The sequence below is a fragment of the Electrona antarctica genome (assembly GCF_951216825.1).
Source record: "Electrona antarctica genome assembly, chromosome: 21".
Classification (NCBI taxonomy): Eukaryota; Metazoa; Chordata; class Actinopteri; order Myctophiformes; family Myctophidae; genus Electrona; species Electrona antarctica.
The window spans coordinates 4711819-4733960 of NC_136802.1; the positions used below are offsets into that span (position 1 = coordinate 4711819).

Below are 22142 nucleotides of genomic sequence, written 5' to 3' on the forward strand. Positions count from 1 at the left end.
GCGTGTGCGTGCGTCTGTGTATGAGAGAGGGGGCAGCGAGGGAACCTTTTTTTCCTGTAACCATGGTTTCCAGGTCGTATTGCAGTTGTTCATGTCGCAAAAACGAGGGCGAGGCTTGATTTCATAGGGCGTGCCAGATTGATTTCAGCCGTCACATTTATTACTGCTAGGAATGAAATTAGGAAGGATCAGCTGTCTGCGATCACTTTATAAATGCCGACCCGACGTGGGTGTACTACGAATCCTACACTCTAATTTGGGGCAGAATTTACACTCAATTGATAAATGAGGGCCTTAGTCTCTCACACGCACAAGCCGTCTTTCACAGGCCCCATTTCACTACTGTGACCTGGCCGACTTTCACTTCCGGTTCAAACTGATTGTAACAGACCCTGAGACAAAATGCTTTTATTTTGAAAGGCTGTTCAGGCTCACAGGAAGCACGCTCACTCACCAGAGACACAATGACAGATAAAAACAACCCAGTGTGAATAGGGGGGAAATGTTTGGTCATGTTTGGAACAGATCAATGAAAGAAGTCTATCATCTGAGGAACGGGACGAAACGGACATCCAAATGGATCAAAGTGAGTGCAGAAAAATATCACAGATATGAAATTGAAATGGAACAATTTGGATTTTAATGATTTACTTGGTTTAGTGGCTTTCCTGAAACTCATATGGGCGTTGATGCCATGCTTCTGGGACACCTGATAATGGCAGTTTAGCACCTAGCTGGAAGAGGGAACAAGGTGAATAATGTAATTTATGGTTATTGGTTTGTGTCATATTGTTGTGGGATTTTATTGTTGTAGTTTGGTGTTTTTGATATGCACTTTTATTGGTCATTTTTGGAAATGTATTTGTTTATATGATTGCTTTATATTGATTATATGTTCTCTGCTTTGATTTTAGTTTTCACGTTGATTAATAAAGAACCATCATACATCATCAGTCGGCTTCAACCTCATTTACCAGCTCAGTCTGCTACACTGATAAACAATAACATCCGCTACTTTTTGGGACATGTTATACAAATACGGCTGGCACGGGCAACGACCCCATCTGCTGGCCATCTGGCAGAATGGCATCTTAATTAAAGACCTGATCAACAGTAGGATTCCCCCCACCAAATGTACTTACTGCCAAAACAGTTGCCACCTAAAACAACAAGGCCCAGTTCTGTCAAGCACAGTAAGCCCATCCAAAACAATTCCCTTAAGTCCACAGTTCTCCGGTGACGGCTCATTTACATGAGCTGGCAGGATGCACTGCAGCCACCCAGAAACTATTTGTTTACCACACCCATCCTCTGACAATGGCTTGTTCACCTTCACCGTCTTCGTCAGCAATTATGATCAGGGCTCACCAACATGTCCGTACAGACTTGGTCGTGTTCGTGGCAAATTTTTTGATTTTCTGTTTTACACACCATTATAATTCTTATTTTGACCATAACACTGACTTACTGAATGTCAATCTCCAGGTTTTCACCAGAATAAGTATGGCAATTATTTAACAGTTTGCAGAATTACAGTACATTTCAAGCACAAACTCAATACACTGAGACTGACTAAGACTGTTAACTGTGAGTGGACAACCCAATTAAGCATTACACTTGTTTACAAGAGGGTCCACCTTGTTCAATTCATCAAAACATTTAGAGACGTACAAATAGACACGTCTATATATAGTCAAAGAACAGAACAGGAATTCATCATAAGGGAGGTAAAAATGGAAAAGAAACATATACAGTGAGGGGAAAAAGGGGTGGGTGGTGGGGATTCAGATTTTACAGAGGCCAGTTTCGAATTGCAGCCGTCCGTAGGTGCCCTTTGAGAGCGGTTTTGAAGGAGTCAAGGGATTTGCATGTCTTAATGACAGGTAGGGCGTTCCACATTTTGGTGGCATAGAAGCGAAAATCATTTAGTCCCTCGTTTGTGCCGAATCTGGGTTGCACATGATTCGTTGCATGGTTGCATGGTTCGTTCGGAGAACTTGAGACAACTTCTTTAGGAAAACTATATTGTCAGTATATTTGGTGGGGCCTACAGGGTGGGAGGCAATACGCCGTGGATCAGCTCCTTGACGTTCAAACCACTTGTAGAATGAAGAAGAGATGTCAGTGATATCAGGGTTTTAAATACAGCTTAGTAAAATGAACAACAACATGCATAATACAAATTAAAACTGAAGTAAGTAAATAACGTAGGTGAATCTAAACTTCCCCAAACTATACTATATATCTACAATTCTTCATTTACTTTCAGACATCTGTCTTCGTCCTGTTCTTCTCCTTCTTTTTGGAAGACTTTTCCACCAGGCTGCTTCTTCCATGTCAGCTTGACGTCTCCACTCACCCCACGCTGCTTCAGTTTCTCTTTCATCTGAGAGAAAAATACAGTCTTAATTGTTATTCACCTCAACAGACATTAGTCCTCTGGTCCAGCTGTGTTGTTGGACTTGAACCTCCAGTCTAGAGACACTGACCTGCTTCAAGATGGCCTCCATCACGGCAGGATCATTCAGGTCCACAGTGGGGTCGTCCAGGGTCAGCTTCAGTTTCAACACCTGCTTCGGCTCTGTGGAGACGAGTGTTTAGTTAAGAGACGAGACGAGGGGGGGACGCTATGGAGGCTGTGTTGATGATGATGCTAAAGCATCAGCATTTCTGAACTAGTTGTAATTTGAACAGACTTTGTTGAGACACACACACACACACACACACACACACACACACACACACACACACACACACACACACACACACACACACACACACACGTGTACAGTGAGGTGCACTAATCCAGACTGGATGCTACTGATGCTCAATAACAGAACAGTAAACGGTAAGCCTGGGAACGTCCACATCTACTGGAGCTAAACACAGTTTCTCTGTAAACAGTAACAGCTACCTGGCCTGGGAGCGTCTTCACATCTACTGGAGCTAAACACAGTTTCTCTGTAAACAGTAACAGCTACCTGGCCTGGGAGTGTCTTCACATCTGGGCACCGGGCAGTAGTCCCAGCGTGTGTCTGTTAATCTGTTAATGTAGCACCATGGCATTCTAGTCGAACCGTCTGGATTACGGCAGTAGTTCCCGTCCAGGCCGCTGACAAAAATGTAGGTAGGGGAGAACGGGGTAAGATTAACCACTTTTTGCTTAAGTTGTCCTGGAAGCAAGGCAAAATGAGATGGCAGTAAAATCTAATGATCTACCCATATTTCAGGATGTCTTCTATCAATTGAAATGATGAGTAAGCATCTATGACAAAGGGCCATGAAAATATGACCTTTTTAAAAAAAAAAGTGTTCATGTGGCTCAATTTGCCCCAGGTAAGGCGTAAGTTGATCCAAGTCGAGGGGCAAGTCGAACCACATGATATTTTAATGTTAAAAGCTTAAACTTGAACAGATAATGTATTCACTTATCAAAAATAATATAATAACAGTTTTCCCTTTTGCAAATAGTCTTATTTGTTTATTTATTATTTAAACAATATTAAGACAATTAAATAAAGTTTGTTATTCAGAACCTTATATTTGCAATATTGTTAATACAATATTGCAAACTTCTCTTAAATGAGTATGTACAGTACATGCAAATTAAAGGTCTTTGAGTATAATTTGAGTAGCAAAGACTTAATACAAAAATATGAATAGTTATTCCCATTGACTCAATTTACCCCTGGACATTGGCTCATCTTACCCATAGCCACCATTTTAGAAAACAATGACTAGAATAAGCTACTTCAGACAATTTAATTGCTAAATGATTCACATGGTTCTTTCCATTGGCAAATCATCAACGTGTATGATATTACATTTTAGACCTAGGTACATTTTGCTTTGTACCTGTATAACAGTCATTTTACATGATGTGTCGAAATTTTACTTTACCGACAAAAAACAACTTTTTGTGTAAAATAATGTTTTCTACTTTCCCCATGTGCTTCCCAACTTCACAGCCAGGTGTAAATGATGGATGCTTACCAGATTTAAGGTCACATGGCAACGCAGGTTTCTATGACAGACAGACAGACAGACATTTTGGCAGGGTGTTCTTACTCGCGTGGGTACTTTTCAGGCGGGTAGCTGTGTCTGTGAGGTGTCTGGGCCGACCAGTTCTGGCACGTTTCGCCAGAGACCGTCTGGGCAATGTTCCCCCGATAGTTTTTACCATTGGAAGTGTAGCAGGTCAGCTCGGGTTCGATGGTAGAAGTCTCAGATGCTGAGGACAGGGTAAAAGTAGACGGATGGAGAGGGAAGTCAAGGACCACTAGTGTTGTGGGAGAGAGGCTAGTCTGGGAAACAGAAAGGTGTCCAGTTCTCACCCTGGCCGTGGTCTGTGTGTCAATAAGACCCTTAACCACTAACTGCTCCCCACTCACTTTATTAATAGTGCTCACTGCTCCTAATAGTTGTGATGGTAAATGACAGTGCCCTCAATACCCTCATACCTGTCTAACTAGTTCTACTTCTCCAAAGTGAGTGACAGCCAGACCCACAACACTAGGGAGCGACCATGATCTGGTACCACCCGAATTTAGAATGAAAACTAATTTTCATTCTACTATTATCTGCTACAAACGTGGAAAGCTGACACAATATTTGTATTCTTTACTCTTTTTTTGGGGACGTAAATCTTCCCTTCATTGTCAATGGCATTTAATGTTTGTGTTGCGGACATTTTGTGGGGACAAAAGCTGTATATAGGAGGGGCAAGCGCCCCTCAAAAATCACACTTGTGTGAAGTGAGGCGCTCTTATCATCGTACATCATCATATCATCACAAATCATTCCGGCAAATCACTTTTGGTGTCTTCATCTTTCTGCCCTAACTTTTTATTCCCAATATGTACTTGGCTCAGCCAATCAAATCATCGCTATGGGGGATCAGCCAATCAAATCATCGTGTTTGTGTTCACACAAATAGACAAAGCTGGGCATAGGAGAGGCTAGCACCCCTCAAAAATTATATAAGCTAAAATAAAACATAAGTATACATCGATGGCATCATAAATTAAAATGTCCGTGGTCTGTTTTTGAGTTTAGGGAGACAATAGGCTACTGTAGGATCTTTGAAATAGCACAATGTCGGCTAAATTCTGTTTTGGGGTGGATTATCCCTTTATGTAAATATCCATGAATGTTGTAGAACTACTGACCTGACAAAACACTGAAGAACATGAAGAGCTGGCAGAACATGATGCACGATGCCACCACTGAGAGGCGCTGTTTGTCTTAATTTGTAGAACTGAAAAAGATTCAAGAAGTATAGTCAATCACATTGCATGCAAATTAACAACAACTTGATTAACATATACACAAGTACATACAGTAGAATGTTTTAAAGAGTGATTTTCTGTGTTTTAGACTTGGAGCATGGGTAGTAAATAATATTATACAGTACATTAGCCATAGCCACTCAATGTTATTAAAATCACACCTGTGTGAAGCGAGGGGCGCTCATATCATCATACGTCATCATACATCATCTCATTCTGGCAAATGCTGCCAATCATTAATCAGATTGTTTACACGACAACACTCGACACTCAAAACTGGCCATTCATTATCAATGGCATTATTGGTGTTAGGCATTTCCTGCTTTGAAACATCCTTATAGGCCTCTAGTGAACCATGTCTTTGGTGCAGACATGAGGTCATCATGGCTTCAGTAGGACCAGAGCCTTCAGAGTTACGCAAACTGTGTTCACTTCATGGGGCTTCAGTCCAATGGCGGCTCTTCTACATAGACTAAGCATTGAGCGTGAGGACAACCCACTGGGACAAGTCCTGGACTGGATGTAGGCAGAAATGCATTGGACTCAGGGCAAAAGCCAAGCTTTAATGATCTTAAATCCCTTTATTTTAAATTGTTTTGTATAGTAATAGTACAACATAAACATTAAAGAGACTTTAGTTGTCACTGTATAATAGGCTACTTTAAAACCGTTGTCATGTTGCACACTTAAAATAGCGCCGCCCTCGTTGAAAACAATGTATTTCCAACTCCAGCTTGTCTCAGTTCAGGCTGCATGAACAGCTCTCGAGCGCTCGGTTTCTGCCTCTCAACATCGCAACTCTTCTATTAGATGGCTCTGATTACTTACTTACTTAATCCTCTTGGTTCCGGTGGAACATAAGGCTGACTATCTGCTTCCATCTGGTCCTATCCTTAATCCTCTTGGTTCCGGTGGAACATAAGGCTGACTATCTGCTTCCATCTGGTCCTATCCTTAATCCTCTTGGTTCCGGTGGAACATAAGGCTGACTATCTGCTTCCATCTGGTCCTATCCTTAATCCTCTTGGTTCCGGTGGAACATAAGGCTGACTATCTGCTTCCATCTGGTCCTATCCTGTGCAGCATGTTGAGCCTAATCGCCCCATGTCAGATTTGCCATCTTCAGTTCTGAGGTCACAGTTCTCCGCCAGGTTGTTTTTGGCCTCCCTTGTTTCCTCTTTCCAGGTGGGGTCCATCTTAGGGCTACTTTAGGAATGCTGTTCTGATCCATTCGAAGGACATGTCCGAGCCATCTGAGCCGTCTGTTTTTGATTTCCAGTACCACATTGTAACAGTTTGTCTTTAGGTACAGGTCCTCGTTGGAGATCTTTTCTGGCCAAAAGATGCGACATATCTTCCGGAGGCACCCATTGTGGAATGAGTTGATCTTATTCATGTCGCTCTCTCCACCACTCGCCAGCATTCTGAGCCATACAGCAACACTGACTTAACGTTGCTGTTATACAGTTTGATCTTCGTTTTTAAGCCGTATTGCTTAGATTTCCAGATGGTCTGGAGGCTTGCAAATGTGCTGCGAGCTTTTCCGAGCCTTATACTGATGTCCCTGCTGCACGCATTGTCCTTACTGAGGAGACTTCCCAGATACGTGAACTCCTCAACGTAGTCAAGGGGGTTACCATCCACAGTGATTGGTACAAACATGTGGTGTTGGGTGTGTGCACATCACTTGGGTTTTGGAGATGTTGATGTTCAGACCTATCTGCTTAGCAAATCGGTCAGTCCTATCCGTCTTCTCTTGCAGGTGGGTGTGATTGGTGGAGAGAACAGCAAGGTCATCAGCATAATCAAGATCTTCTAGCTGGGTGAAGAGAGTCCACTGGATGCCTCTGGGCTTATCTGAGATGGTCTTACGCATGGTCCAGTCAATGGCGATCAGGAAGAGTATGGGGGAGATGATACATCCCTGGCGTACACCATATTCCACAGGGAACGATTCTGTGAGATTGCCATTGACAATGACACTGCACTGCAATTGATGATAAAACATCTTAATCAATGCAGTCATCTTTGGAGGGACGCCATAGGATTCTACAATCTTCCACTACGTATCACGGTGCAAGCTATCAAAAGCTTTCCGGAAATCTATGAAGTTGATGTATAATGGACTGTTCCACTCCAGGCATTGCTCAATGATGTTCCTTATTGTGAATATTTGATCTGTACACCCTCTTCCTTTCCTGAAGCCTGCAGATGGCTCTGATTAGGACCAATGAATCCGTTCCCAATTCATTTCTGCATATTATAGGCAATGTGTTCTGGGATTTCAAAGTGCTACTAATGTTCCATACATACATATAAGTGATTAAATCTAAAGGTCAATATGATTCTGAAGCTTGGAAATAAATACGTACTGTACTGTACTGTACTGTACTGTACTGTACTGTACTGTGTGATGACTTATTCTTTGACAAAATACATTATCACATGGGCTATTTATTCACAGCAGGGTGTCCCCCCCCCCCCCCCCCAACATTTTTAACAACTCATTCCTTGTTGAAAGTGTTTGTAGGATGACTAGTTTTAGGCTTTTTGTGTTAGGCTACAACACAACATTATTATTATTATCATTATTAGCCTACTACTACTACTACTACTACTACAAATAGAAGCATTCTATGAGCCTATAAGGAGAATAAAGTAAACTATTACCTGTTTCAAGCGTGAACTTCAATCCGTCGTTTGCAGCTTGTTGTAACCCTGGTTTACACTATAACTATTCTGCATGTCATGAGATCTATATCTCCTCCTTCTCCCTCCCTCCCTTAATCTTTATGTAAAACAATGCCTTGCATGGGTTTCCTTTGCCCTTGGTGACCTGTGTGTGGATGTGAAGCTACATTGACAGGAGACAGGCGATGTGGTCTTTGTCAGTAGGGTTGACCCGATTGGATCGGGTGATCGGAAATCGGGAGCCGATCACGTAATTTTCAAATGATCAGAATAGGATTGGGAGCCAAAAAAATGATCGGGACATCCCTAGTATCAATATTATATCCATATCATGATATTAGACGGGAAATTGTCTGTGATTAGGGATATTGTACTATTGTGATATGATAAACGTGTTCTATAAAATATATATTATTGGATCGGGAAAAATCGGTATCGGCAGATGCTCATGATTAGAACGGACTTGAACCCCCAGCCAGCAGGACCCAAACGCAATAATAATGACACGGGCCATGTGTGTCTCTGCTAAACACATCCTCCCCATGTGGGTGTGATAAACACTTCTTTTCTGGATGGCTGCCTCCTGCCATTCCATGTAAATTAGAGGTGGTAACTGCAGAACTGTGGACTTATTGAGAGAAAGAATTGGACCCGTTTTGTTTTGGGGGCGAGAACTGCAGGGCACTTGTCTTGAGATAACTGGACTGCAGGTTGTGAGTTTTCTTTAGGAAAACTACTTTGGCAGTGGATCTGAGGATCAGCTTCTTGACGCTCAAACCACAACAGTGAAAACAACATGCATCAACTAAAGGTCTTAATCCTGAGTGAAACTGCTGGAACTAACCTTCAGATTCCAAGACAGAAGCTCTATAACTACCATCCTGCAGAGCCCCTGAAGCATCATGGAACCCTGATAGAAAAGCAGCCATGCGGGACCCTGCTTGCTTGACCAAAGTCAAAGTCGTACGCTTAGTCACAGACGTTACCGCAGTCAAATTTGTAATCCGCATTTGACCCATCTCTTGGAACGGTGAGCCACAGCGTGCGCCTCGCTCTGGAATCATTAGTTGATTTGACCCCCAATCCAACCCATTGATGCTGAGTGCAAGGCAGGGAGGCATTGGGTTCCATTTTTACTGTCTTTGGTATGACCCGGCCGGGGATCGAACCCCCGACCTCCCAGTTTCAGGGCGGACACTCTGACCACAAGGCCACTGTCTGGTCAACAAGGCCACTGTCTGGTCACAAGGCCACTGTCTGGTCCATGATGTTTTACATATGGTTCTTCGAGTGTTTTACATAAGAGACATGGGAGGGGTCCGAGGGAGAGGGAGATGATGAGTCGTACTCTTATGACATGCAGAAGCTATAGTGTGTAAAGGTGATTACAAACAAGCTGCAATTGGAATCATCAACGCAAAATACGGATTGAAATTCACACTTTAAACAGGTAATAGTTGGATTATTCTCCATAGTTCTGTTATAGATTCATAGATTCTATTTGTAGTAGTAATAGTAGTAGTAGTAAATAGGCTAGTAATTTCACCCTGCTGTGATCTAGCCCATACTTATTTAGTCAAAGAATAAGTCATAATACTCTACAGTAGGCTACTCATAATTATTAACCCATTTTGGACTGAGGTCGATAAAGAAAAGCCTTCTAAATCCTAAAATTGTTCTGAAAAACCTTCTGGTGCTCAACCTTTTTCATGTCAAGGACCACCAGAATTATCTCTATTGGGCCCCGGACCCCCCATCTCAAAATATGTAGTTCCAGGGACCCCCCCCCCGCCCCCCTCCCCCAGAAGCAAATATTTTCGTTAAAAAGGTTCGCTCTGAAATATATATATTCAATGATTTGCGCCACATTTTAACGATTTTTTTCAAAAATAGCAGACCTACAAGCTCGTAGTGCGCCACTCGGTGGCGCGCTATGAGCTTGTAGATCTGCTATTTTTCAATAGCTAAATTATAACAATGTTTAAAACACAGTTCAAACAAAGTGCATATGCTAAATTAATGTCACTTTTGAAAATGACAATTCCAGGAGAACACAGTAATTGCCTCTATTTGACAGACTATGCAGTGAAATGAATGAGTCCCTGTAAGTCCTACTGGAGGCTCTACGTGGTTCACTGTAGGCCTATGTTTCAAAGCAGGAAATGCAAACGGACATATTTTCATAAACTTGAGTATGGCTGTTGTCATGAATATATCATTCTATATTATATTATTATTATTATATCATATTATATATCAATATCATTGGCTTGAATATGTTTTTTTTCTACTACCCATACACTTAAAACATAATATAAATCACTGATTAAAACATTCTATCTGGTGGATATTTTAACAATTCCATTGTTGTTCTTTTTAACCCATTCTGGGCGGGAACCCCTTTTGGTGTTAGCATTATGTTGTGCTTTAGCTATTGAAAAATAGCAGATCTACAAGCTCATAGCGCGCCACCGAGTGGCGCGCTACGAGCTTGTAGGTCTGCTATTTTTGAAAAATCGAAGAACGACTGACGTAGAAACTGTCAGGATGTAGAAGACATTTTTAGAATCTGATCTCAGGTCAAAATGGGTTTTAAGTAAAGTGTCATTGCTTGGTGTAAACACCACATGTAGTTGAGGAAAATTACAACAAGGTACTAGAGGTGACCACTAGGGTGACCAGATGTCCCTCTTTGCATGGTGTCCCACAAATTGGGACCCTGTCCCACATTGTGACTGGCAGGTAATTGCACCAGTGTTCAAATGCCCTAATAGTTTAGTCCCCTAATAGTTGGCCTTCTGTTGTAAAGCTCTCTCATTCCTGCAAGCTGTACGTGATTTTAAGCCTGTTAAAATAGCATACAAATTAAAATAAAGCATGGTTTTTAAAACAAAATGTGAGACACCAGAGGAGTTTATAAATGATAGCCAATAGGCCTATATGGTCGAATATGACATCAAGGCATATAGCAACTCAAGTAGTAAGTTGCTAACCCGGTACTCCAGTATCGCTTGTGTGGGACAGGGTCCCCCCATCCCACACAAACGATACTTCTGTCCCTCAAATGAACAGTTTGGATCTGGTCACCCCATTTATATGCGTGCAATGTGACAATTGCACTTGTTGAATCTTGAAATTTCAGTTCTGCAAATTAAGGCAAACAGCGCCTCTCAGTGGCGGTATCGTGCATCATGTTTTGCCAGCTCTTCATGCTCTTCAATGTTTTGTCAGGTAAGTAGGCCCACAACGTCCACAAATGGGTCCCGACTCACTGTCTGGGAAACAGTGCTTTAAAGCAGGGGTTCTCAACCTGGGGGTCACGACCCCTCGGGGGTCTGTTGCCATATTATTTTGGGGGGGATCCCCAGATTTTCTTTTTTCTTTTGCATCTGAATGGCTGGAAAATGGAAATTAAGAGTTTACATACAGTACACAGTACATGCATAAACTTTCCTTAATGATTATATTTATATCTGGTTTCAGTATTTATGATTTATGTATTTTCTCTAGCCTATTATTATTAAGGTTATTGTAGCGGCCATTCTTGCCCTGATGAAGACCTTGTTGGTCGATACATGTTGGCAGTTGCCTTTTTTAATTTAATAAAGGCGTTCCTCATTTTTAACTTTGAGTGCCCGGATCCTCTCTCTTTTTATCTATTGTAGCGGTCAGTTTGTATTGGGAATTTGGGGGTGGGGAGGGGGCGCCGGGCACAAGACATGGCCAACGCATTTCCGGGGGTCCCCAGCCAAAGAAAACGTTTAAAGGATGGTGTGAGGGCATTCCACATTTTAGTGGAAGAGTAGTAGAATGAGAATGTTTTGTAATTTTAAATTTGGGTCGGACCAGATCATATTTAGAATTAGATGCATGCTATGTAGACATGATGCCAGGTCAATGATGACCCTGGTCCTTGATTTCCCTCTCCATCCATCTACTTTTCCCCGTCTGTCCTCAGCATCTGCCGTCGAACCCGAGCTGACCTGCTACACTCTCGATGGCAGAAACTACTGGGGGACCGTCGCCATTACGGTCTCTGGCAGAACCTGCCAGAGCTGGTCGTCCCAGACACCTCACGTACACGCCAACAGGCCAGAATCCCACCCGAGCAAGTAAGAAACACCCTGCCAAAATGTCTGTCTGTCTGTCTGTCTGTCTGTCTGTCTGTCTGTCTGTCTGTCCCAGTGTTGTTTTTGACAGCAAATTTAGATTTTAGTTTAGTCATAGGGCAGTATTATGCGTGTCTTAAGTACCAGGTCTTATGACTTAACTTAAGACCTGGAGGCGTGGTCAATGCTGTTTGGCCACTCAGAATAGCCAAATGGCATTGATCACGCCTCCAGGTCTTAAGTTAAGTAATAAGACCTGGTACTTAAGACATGCATTATACTGCCCATAGTCTTTTAGAATGAAACTTCATTTAGTTTTAGTCATATTTTAGTCACCTGGAATGTTTTAGTGTTAGTCTAGTTTTAGTCGACTAAATATCATATGATTTTAGTCGACTAAATCTACTACAATATATTTTGGCGGGCCTTGATGCCGTCGTAATAGCTGATTTTACACTACGCTGTGACGCGTTGTGAGCTTGTAGATCGGCTATTTTCAGCATGCAACCAAGTGTAAAATGACTTATACTGGATCTCTTGTCCACTATAGTCCCTTCCTAACATTTTAGTCAAGTTTTTATTTGTTGACGAAATTGTCAATATATTTAGTCTTAGTTTTAGTCATCATAGCTTAGTTTCCATTCAGTTTTCTGCAGTGAAAAAAGGTAGTCGACGAACATTTTTTTGTCATAGTATTAGTCGACGAAATCAACACTGGTCACTCTGTCCATCCATGACTGCCTATACCTGCCTTTCTCTGTATCTACATAAATGTTTTGTCAGAGGCCTGGACAAGAACTACTGCCGTAATCCAGACGGTGAGAGAATGCCATGGTGCTACACCATAACAGACACACGCTGGGAGTACTGCCCGGTGCCCAGATGTGAAGACGCTCCCAGGCCAGGTAGCTGTTACTGTTTACAGAGAAACTGAGTTTAGCTACAGTAGATGTGAAGACGCTCCCAGGCCAGGTAGCTGTTACTGTTTACAGAGAAACTGAGTTTAGCTCCAGTAGATGTGGACGTTCCCAGGCTTACCGTTTACTGTTCTGTTATTGAGCATCAGTAGCATCCAGTCTGGATTAGTGCACCTCACTGTACACGTGTGTGTGTGTGTGTGTGTGTGTGTGTGTGTGTGTGTGTGTGTGTGTGTGTGTGTGTGTGTGTGTGTGTGTGTGTGTGTGTGTGTGTGTGTGTGTGTGTGTGTGTGTGTGTGTGTGTGTGTGTGTGTGTGTGTGTGTGTGTGTGTGTGTTTCTCAACAAAGTCTGCTCAAATTACAACTAGTTCAGAAATGCTGATGCTTGACGTAGAGACAGAGTCCCCCCCTCGTCTCCACAGAATCCCCCGTCGTTCCCACAGAGCCGAAGCAGGTGTTTAAAGTGAAGCTGACCCTGGACGACCCCACTGTGGACCTGAATGATCCTGCCGTGATGGAGGCCATCTTGAAGCAGGTCAGTGTCTCTAGATTCAAGATTAATCTAGATTCAATTATCTGGGTTCAAGTCCAAGTCCAACATCACAGACCAGAGCACAAATGTCTGTTGAGGAGAATTTATTTATGTATTATTATTATTTATTTATTTTATTATTCTTTATTTACCCAGGGAAGTAGCTGAGCACAGGTGCTCATTTTCAGCAACGCCCTGCACATAGAAACACACACATTAAAACCCGGGAGCTGACCAGTACAACCACAGTCTTATACTGTTGGCCACTAAGCAGCTCCAGGGGGAGCAGTTGGGGGTTCAGTGCCTTGCTCAAGGGCACTTCAGCGGTGTTGGGTGAGTGATGACAATCACTTCCCCACCCAGATTTTTCCTGCCCGTCCAGGGAATCGAACCAGCAACCTTTCGACAACAAGGGCACTCCTCTAACCCTTAGGTCACCGCTGCCCAAATAACAAGACTGTCTCTCTCTTTCAGGTGAAAGAGAAACTGAAGCAGCGAGGGGTGAGTGGAGACGTCAAGCTGACATGGAAGAAGCAGCCTGGTGGAAAAGTCTTCAAAAAAGAAGGAGAAGAACAGGACGACGACAGATGTCTGAAAATAAATTCTTATGTGTGAAGAATAGATATATTAGTATAGTTCAGGGAAGTTTTACTTAACCCATTTTGGGTGGGAACCCCTTTTGGTGTTAGCATTATGTTATGCTTCAGCTATTGAAAAATAGCAGATCTACAAGCTCATAGCGCGAGTAGCGCGCTACGAGCTTGTAGGTCTGCTATTTTTGAAAAATCGTGAAAATGCGGCACAAATCTTTGAATAAATATATATATTCTTTCAGAAGACTTCTTTTCTTCTTCTTTTTTGACGTCAGGCCTAAGTTAAGTCATTTATTTACAGCAGTTGCACTGAGGAACACTTTAGTATTATGCATTTTGTTTTCTATGTTCATTTAACTGTATTTAAAACCCTGACAGCACCGACCTCTCTTCTTCATTATTATTTTTTTAAGTTTTTTTTTCTTTTGGGGCATGTGCCCTTTTGCCTCAAAGTGCCCCTTTCACCCCCCTAAAAAAAATGACAGGCTGTGGGGGGGAAAAAAATAAGGACCACAGATGATCCATGGCCTTTATCAATATTATATATTTTAACGATTACATTGTAATGAGAACATAATTATTGCTTAATTGACTGTCCAATGACATGGCCCATTAAGTTATTGTGAAACATCTTGCTCCATTAGCCTAGGAAATGTGTGAAATGGCACGTAGGGACAGACCCCACAAAAAGACCATCCCCAAAAGAATCGGCGAGCGCTATGCACACGCGTGCACACACACACACACGCGCGCCCTTTTGTTGCGTTTGGGCCCCTGCCCCGTCAGTGCTCTCTGCACGTCGGCCCTGCCTAAATGGAGTTATCTCAAGTGCCCTGTTCTGTTCTCCCCCCAAACCATGCAAGGCACCAAACTTTGGGGTTCAGTGTCTTGCTCGAGGACACTTCAACACAAATGGGATCCAGGAGGAGCCTGCAGGGATTGAAACCGGGAACCTTCCGAGTCCAAGACTGAAACTGTACCTCCTGAGCCCTATATAGCATGATGCAACCCCCGATTAAAATGCACGCATGCGTGACGGTCTTCTGATGTTTTACATAATGCTCTGAGATCGTTTTACATGAGAGACAAGGGAAGGAGGAAGATAAAACAAAGAGTCTTATGACATGAAGCGTGTAAAGACGGATTACATCAAGCTGCAAGGAATCAAGGCAAATGATTGATTGAAATTCACGCTTTAAACAGGTTGGTTTATTGGCCTTACACAGTGACAGCCCACTTCTGTCATAGAATGCTTCTATTTGTAGTAGTAGTACTATAATAGTAATAGGATAATAAGTATAATAATAATGAATAAAGTAGCCTATTATTTCATGTGTATATGGACCTCAAAGAGATTTACGGCATTGTGCAACAATACAGCCTAAAACTAGTCATCCTAAACGTTTTAAAAAAGGAATGAGTTGTTAAAAATGTTGGGAAAATAATAATCAAATAAAGGCCTATCTTGTGTGGCCCACATTTCTAAAGTATAATATCAATGTGTTGTGTGTTTGGGTTTCAACACAAGCCTGGTCAAGGTGGATTTCACCCTGCTGTAAATAACTAGCCCATTTGACTGTATTTTGTCAAACAATGTTTGTCAAACAATGTTAAACAATGTTAAACTCACTTTGCCACTCGATTTGCCATTGACTTTATGCATGCGCACAGCCTCTATAGGCCTATGCAGGCTAAGGATGTTTCAAAGCAGGTAATGCAAATGGTCATATTTGCATATTAGGCCTTCACTTTTTCTACTACACACATAAAACATAGAAATTCACTCATGAAAACATTCTATCCATTTAACCATGTTGTTGTTGTTTAAGTAAAATGTCATTGTTTGGTGTTCATTATTGTATTTGAGGAAAGTAAAAGGACCAGAGGTTTATTTGCATGCAATGTTCTTGAATCTTGTTATATTTTCAGTTCTACAAGTTAAGACAAACAGCGCCTCTCAGTGGCGGCATCGTGTATCATGTTTTGCCAGCTCTTTCTGTTCTTCAGTGTTTCGTCAGGTAAGTAGCTAGCATAGGCTACAACATTCATGGCCATTTATTTACATAAAGAGAAAATCCAACCCAAAACAGATTTTAGCTGGCATTGTGCTATTCCAAAGATCCTACAATACTGTCTCCATAAACTCAAAATCAGACTTGAATTTAGAGATGCAATCGATGTGTACAAATTTGAAAGAAATCCAATGAAACATATCCTTTAAACTAAAGGATAATGTCCCCCTCTCCCAGGCTGACAACACTGACCGTCATGTGGATGAGCATTGAGAGCATTATGGCAGTTATAGAAAAATATATTATTAAGCATTGGAACAAACATTTTATTTCACTTTAAATATGTCCATTCATTTCACGTTATAATATTCACACATCTTAAATATGGGGCCAGGGGCCCCTATGTGTTGTCCGTCAAATTGCAGATGGACAGAGAGAGGCTTCCGGACTCATCTCAAATCTCGTGAGAGTTTGAAAACATGCAGTCAGGGTGGTATAAATGGCACATTTATATAGCGCCTTTATGCAAGGCGATTTAAATAGATTACATTCGCCCATTTACGGCAGAGGAAACCATGCAAGGCACCTGCACATCGGGAGCAATTAGGGGTTCAGTGTCTTGCTTGACACTTCGACACTAACTCTGGGGGAGCCCACACTGGGATCTGTTTTTTTTTTTTTAAATGTGCAGATGGGTCCCAGATTGGGTGAAAAGAAGCGGCTTGGACTCCTCATGCATAGAAAGAGGCATGAGGTCAGTCCGTTGCTCTCCCCAGGTTGGCAGAGGGAGTGTAGCACCCAGGATTACATTAGATATCAGACCCACCCTCCCTGACAGGAGCAGAGCCTGAGGATGATGGGGGATCGTCGTCAATCTCCCGCTAGGAAGTCACTGAGGTAGTTAAGCAGCTCCACAGTGGCAAAGCTCCGGGGGTTGATGAGATTCGTCCAGAAATGCTGAAGGCTCTGGGTGTTGAGGGGCTGTCTTGGTTGATACGCCTTTTCAACATTGCGTGGAAGTCTGGGGCAGTGCCGAGGGAGTGGCAGACCGGGGTGGTGGTCCCACAGTTTATAAAGGGGGATCAGAGGGTGTGTGCCAATTACAGAGGTATCACATTACTCAGCCTCCTTTCGGCCGGACCCTCCTTTCCAGCACCTAAAAAGATTGTGTCAGCATTCCACGTTGGTGGCAGATAATAGTAGAATGAAAATGAGTTTTCAATCTAAATTCGGGTGGTACCAGATCATGGTCGCTCCCTAGTGTTGTGGGTCTGGCTGTCACTCACTTTGGAGAAGTAGAACTAGTTAGACAGGTATGAGGGTATTGAGGGCACTGTCATTTACCATCACAACTATTAGGAGCAGTGAGCACTATTAATAAAGTGAGTGGGGAGCAGTTAGTGGTTAAGGGTCTTATTGACACACAGACCACGGCCAGGGTGAGAACTGGACACCTTTCTGTTTCCCAGACTAGCCTCTCTCCCACAACACTAGTGGTCCTTGACTTCCCTCTCCATCCGTCTACTTTTACCCTGTCCTCAGCATCTGAGACTTCTACCATCGAACCCGAGCTGACCTGCTACACTTCCAATGGTAAAAACTATCGGGGGACCATTGCCCAGACGGTCTCTGGCGAAACGTGCCAGAACTGGTCGGCCCAGACACCTCACGATCACAGCTACCCGCCTGAAAAGTACCCACACGAGTAAGAACACCCTGCCAAAATGTCTGTCTGTCTGTCTGTCTGTCTGTCTGTCTGTCTGTCTGTCTGTCTGTCTGTCTGTCTGTCTGTCAGTAATACTGTACCTACATTTTTGTCAGCGGCCTGGACGGGAACTACTGCCGTAATCCAAGCGACGCAGAGATGACATGGTGCTACACCATAACAGACACACCCTGGGCCTACTGCCCGGTGCCCAGATGTGAAGACGCTCCCAGGCCAGGTAGCTGTTACTGTTTACAGAGAAACTGAGTTTAGATCCAGTAGATGTGGACGTTCCCAGGCTTACCGTTTACTGTTCTGTTATTGAGCATCAGTAGCATCCAGTCTGGATTAGTGCACCTCACTGTACACGTGTGTGTGCCAGGGTGAGAACTGGACACCTTTCTGTTTCCCAGACTAGCCTCTCTCCCACAACACTAGTGGTCCTTGACTTCCCTCTCCATCCGTCTACTTTTACCCTGTCCTCAGCATCTGAGACTTCTACCATCGAACCCGAGCTGACCTGCTACACTTCCGATGGTGAAAACTATCGGGGGACAATTGCCCAGACGGTCTCTGGCGAAACGTGCCAGAACTGGTCGGCCCAGACACCTCACGATCACGGCTACCTGCCTGAAAAGTACCCACACGAGTAAGAACACCCTGCCAAAATGTCTGTCTGTCTGTCTGTCTGTCTGTCAGTAATACTGTACCTACATTTTCAGCGGCCTGGACGGGAACTACTGCCGTAATCCAGGAAGTGAGACAGGGCCATGGTGCTACACCATAACAGACACACGCTGGGACTACTGCCCGGTGCCCAGATGTGAAGACGCTCCCAGGCCAGGTAGCTGTTACTGTTTACAGAGAAACTGAGTTTAGCTACAGTAGATGTGGACGTTCCCAGGCTTACCGTTTACTGTTCTGTTATTGAGCATCAGTAGCATCCAGTCTGGATTAGTGCACCTCACTGTACACACTGTGTGTGTGTGTGTGTGTGTGTGTGTGTGTGTGTGTGTGTGTGTGTGTGTGTGTGTGTGTGTCTGCTCAAATTACAACTAGTTCAGAAATGCTGATGCTTGACGTAGACAAGGTTTAGCATCATCATCAACACAGCCTCCATAGAGTCCCCCCCCCCCCTCGTCTCGTCTCTTAACTAAACACTCGTCTCCACAGAGTCCCCCGTCGTTCCCACAGAGTCCCCCGTCGTTCCCACAGAGCCGAAGCAGGTGTTGAAACTGAAGGTGACCCTGGACGACCCCACTGTGGACCTGAATGATCCTGCCGTGATGGAGGCCATCTTGAAACAGGTGAGTGTCTTTAGCGTAGACATATTTCCGGCTCTGGAGCATATGTGCTCAAGGGAGGGCAAAACTTTCCCCGAGATTCCTTGCGAAGCACCGAGCGCATACTATGATCCGACGGAGCATTGGTTGGAAGGAGCATTGGTCCGAGGTGCTTTGGGGGTCGGGAGAGGGTTGGGGTTAGGTTTAGGTGTGCTGCCCCGGGGGAGGTTAGGGTTAGGGTGAGGGTTTGAGGAAGGTTGTCGTTCGGACCAATGCTCCGTCGGCCCAAACACATGAACCCATTTTCCTTACCATTTTTTCTTTTTGTATTGCTATTTTTTTTGCTAATTTGTATATATTTGACCTGCTTTTTTAGTTTTTCGGCACTCCGCTGCTTGTTATTTGTTTTATGTGAAGCAGTTTGGGTTGCATTTTATGTACGAAAGGTGCTATATAAATAAAGTTTATTATTATAATGTCTGTTCTCTGTCTCTCAGATAGAGACACACGGGGACTACAAATTTCACGCCCCCAAATGAGACAGCGGCCCCACTTCTGGTCCGTTAGACCAGTGTACTGCATGCCAGCCCATAGAAGTCAATTGAAATTCCACTGTAGTTAGCCTACTTTTAAAATAATACAACATGAACTGAAGACTATATTGATTTGAATAAAAATATGTTTCCAAATGTATGAAGTGTCTTTGTCAACATATTTTTTTGTTTTCTCAATAGATGACTTGTTTCACATTTAATTTACCACTTGAATGAGTTACCCATAATGTTAACGGAGCAGAGCTGAGTTGACAGACTGATTACCTGTCGCTTATAAGTGACGTTCCAAGCGCCGCCGAGTTTGAAGATACATCCGTATTTGTGGTGCATGGTGTGAACATGCAGGCGTATATGAATTCTTTACCTGCCGCGGAGCTCCGACGGTACAAAGAAAAAATAAAACATGTTGGATTATCAATTTGTCCATATGATTTGCCTAAAAGTAGTTGGGAAAATGACCCAACTAAATGGCCAGGAGTGACATATCCAGATATTGTCAACTATCTAGTGGATTCTCCAGGTTTATAGATAATAAAATATCAATTAGAATCTATCTTATTTATTACAGTTTTAATACTTATTACAATATATGGGCTATTTATTTATATAGCCAATATATTGCAATTTCACGGGAATTGGGAGCTTCATGAAGAATAATATAATACATTACTTTTCATGCAGTCAATTTCAGTCTGTGTAATCCTATATAGCAGCATATGCTCCTCAGATGATTTTGCCTGACTTCTTGATATTGTCAATCTATATCATATTCAGTAGGATTAATGGTTCGAATCACATGACGCTCGTCCTTCACGTGCGTCGTGGCGTGACTTGCTTTGTTTTGAGCGCCTGGCTAAGTTATGTGCATTTGTAAACGTTCAGATTTCAAATAGCCTATAAAGTGCTCACCCCCGGGGACACGGATGTTAGAATTTTGAACGGGCTGCTATTAACACCCGTGCATCCCGTATTGTTCAAGAAAATGCATTTTAATCCGATCGGTGACCATTTTCTATAAAGGTTATAATAATGCATGAGTGCAATACACCTCCCAACCGATAAGGGCACGTATTGAAAGCATATAGCGAAAAAATTAGAAATTGGCCAGCCGTCGGATAAAAATGCTTTTTATTGAACAATATAAGGACTACACGGGTGCTAATAAACGTGCAAATGTATAACATCCGTAGCTCCGGGGGTGAGCACTTTATATTTGAAATCTGAACGCTTATGTACACTTAAACGTTGTAAATGTAGCAAGGCACTAAAGACAGGGTGAAGTTGCGTCATGACTGACTATCATAAGTTTCAAGGCTATTTTCACTGTGACATATACCTTCATAAGCTTCACTTGAATACTTAATTTCCACCACTTGTGGAGTTCACAAACTTCTTCTGGATGGTTTCACAGATTTTTTACTAGTGGATGGGTGCAGCCATTTCTGTCTCTTTTCATGATCAGCTGGAAGTTGATGAAACATCAAGTCTGTCTTTTTCTTTGTTGTTTTTACAAAGAGGAACGCAGCACACTTTAGGCATGATGAAGACTGGCCGTTTAACCGTTTACAACGCTGGACTCTGTCGTGGTCGCTCGATCCGTCGCTGGGGAATGCCGCAGCGGTATTTATAAGGATTAATGCGTGACGTACAAATCATACGTCAGGGAAACTTCAATATATCCGATGCTAGCAGTCTTTACAATCTTATGGAGTATATTATAGTACATTGTGGGTTGTATATTGAGATGGCAGGTATATGACATTAAAAAGGACAAATAAAACATATGGGACACATTATTCGAACACAAAATAAATCGCTACAGCTTCAGTAATGAACCAGTGAAATAAGGGTATTTTATGATGCCTCTCATAGGGATTGCATTGGCAGCTGCAGTACACAGTTGAAACGGACCAGAAGTGGGGACGCTGTCTCATTTGGGGGCGTGGCATTTGTAGTCCCCGTGTGTCTCTATGAAAGAGAAACTGAAGCAGCGAGGGGTGAGTGGAGACGTCAAGCTGACATGGAAGAAGCAGCCTGGTGGAAAAGTCTTCAAAAAAGAAGGAGAAGAAAAACAGGACAAAGACAGATGTCTGAAAGTAAATGAAGAATTGTAGATATATAGTATAGTTTGGGGAAGTTTAGATTCACCTACGTTATTTACTTACTTCTGTTTTAATTTAATTAAATTGGTTGGCTATTAAGAAAAAAGCAGTTCTACAAGCTCATAGCGGACTACTATGTGCTATGATCTTGTAGATCTGCTATTTTATCAAAAAAAAATGTGTGCAAATGAGCAAATCTTTGAATATAGGCCTACTTTTTTTTTAAAGCAAACATTTTTAACTCAAATCCTTGAAATGAAAAAGTGTAAAAAAAATGAAAAGCCACTAATGAAGCAACATACTATTCTCATTGAGTTTTATTTTTAAGAAGATTCAGACGATATTTAGAATCGGGT

The 22142-nt window shown here is 42.7% G+C and overlaps 1 protein-coding gene across 3 annotated transcripts; it reads left to right on the forward strand.

The window, feature by feature from the left end:
* Window positions 1-475: 475 nt before the first annotated feature.
* LOC306914062 (putative apolipoprotein(a)-like protein 2) lies at window positions 476-14338 on the forward strand. 3 transcript variants are annotated; one of them, XR_013788639.1, is made up of 8 exons: window positions 476-586; window positions 661-751; window positions 11122-11210; window positions 11938-12091; window positions 12872-12993; window positions 13428-13540; window positions 14012-14232; window positions 14298-14338. XR_013788639.1 is itself a non-coding variant. In XM_079490952.1 (7 exons), exons 3-7 carry the CDS (start codon window positions 11171-11173, stop codon window positions 14150-14152), a joined length of 570 nt encoding a protein of 189 aa, XP_079347078.1. In that variant the 5' UTR covers window positions 476-586; window positions 661-751; window positions 11122-11170; the 3' UTR covers window positions 14153-14273. The 3 variants fall into 3 exon arrangements, 2 of the variants coding, with proteins under 2 accessions (XP_079347078.1, XP_079347079.1); XM_079490952.1 differs by lacking the exon at window positions 14298-14338 and having other exon boundaries at window positions 14012-14273; XM_079490953.1 differs by lacking the exons at window positions 661-751; window positions 11122-11210; window positions 14298-14338 and having other exon boundaries at window positions 14012-14273.
* Window positions 14339-22142: the final 7804 nt, after the last annotated feature.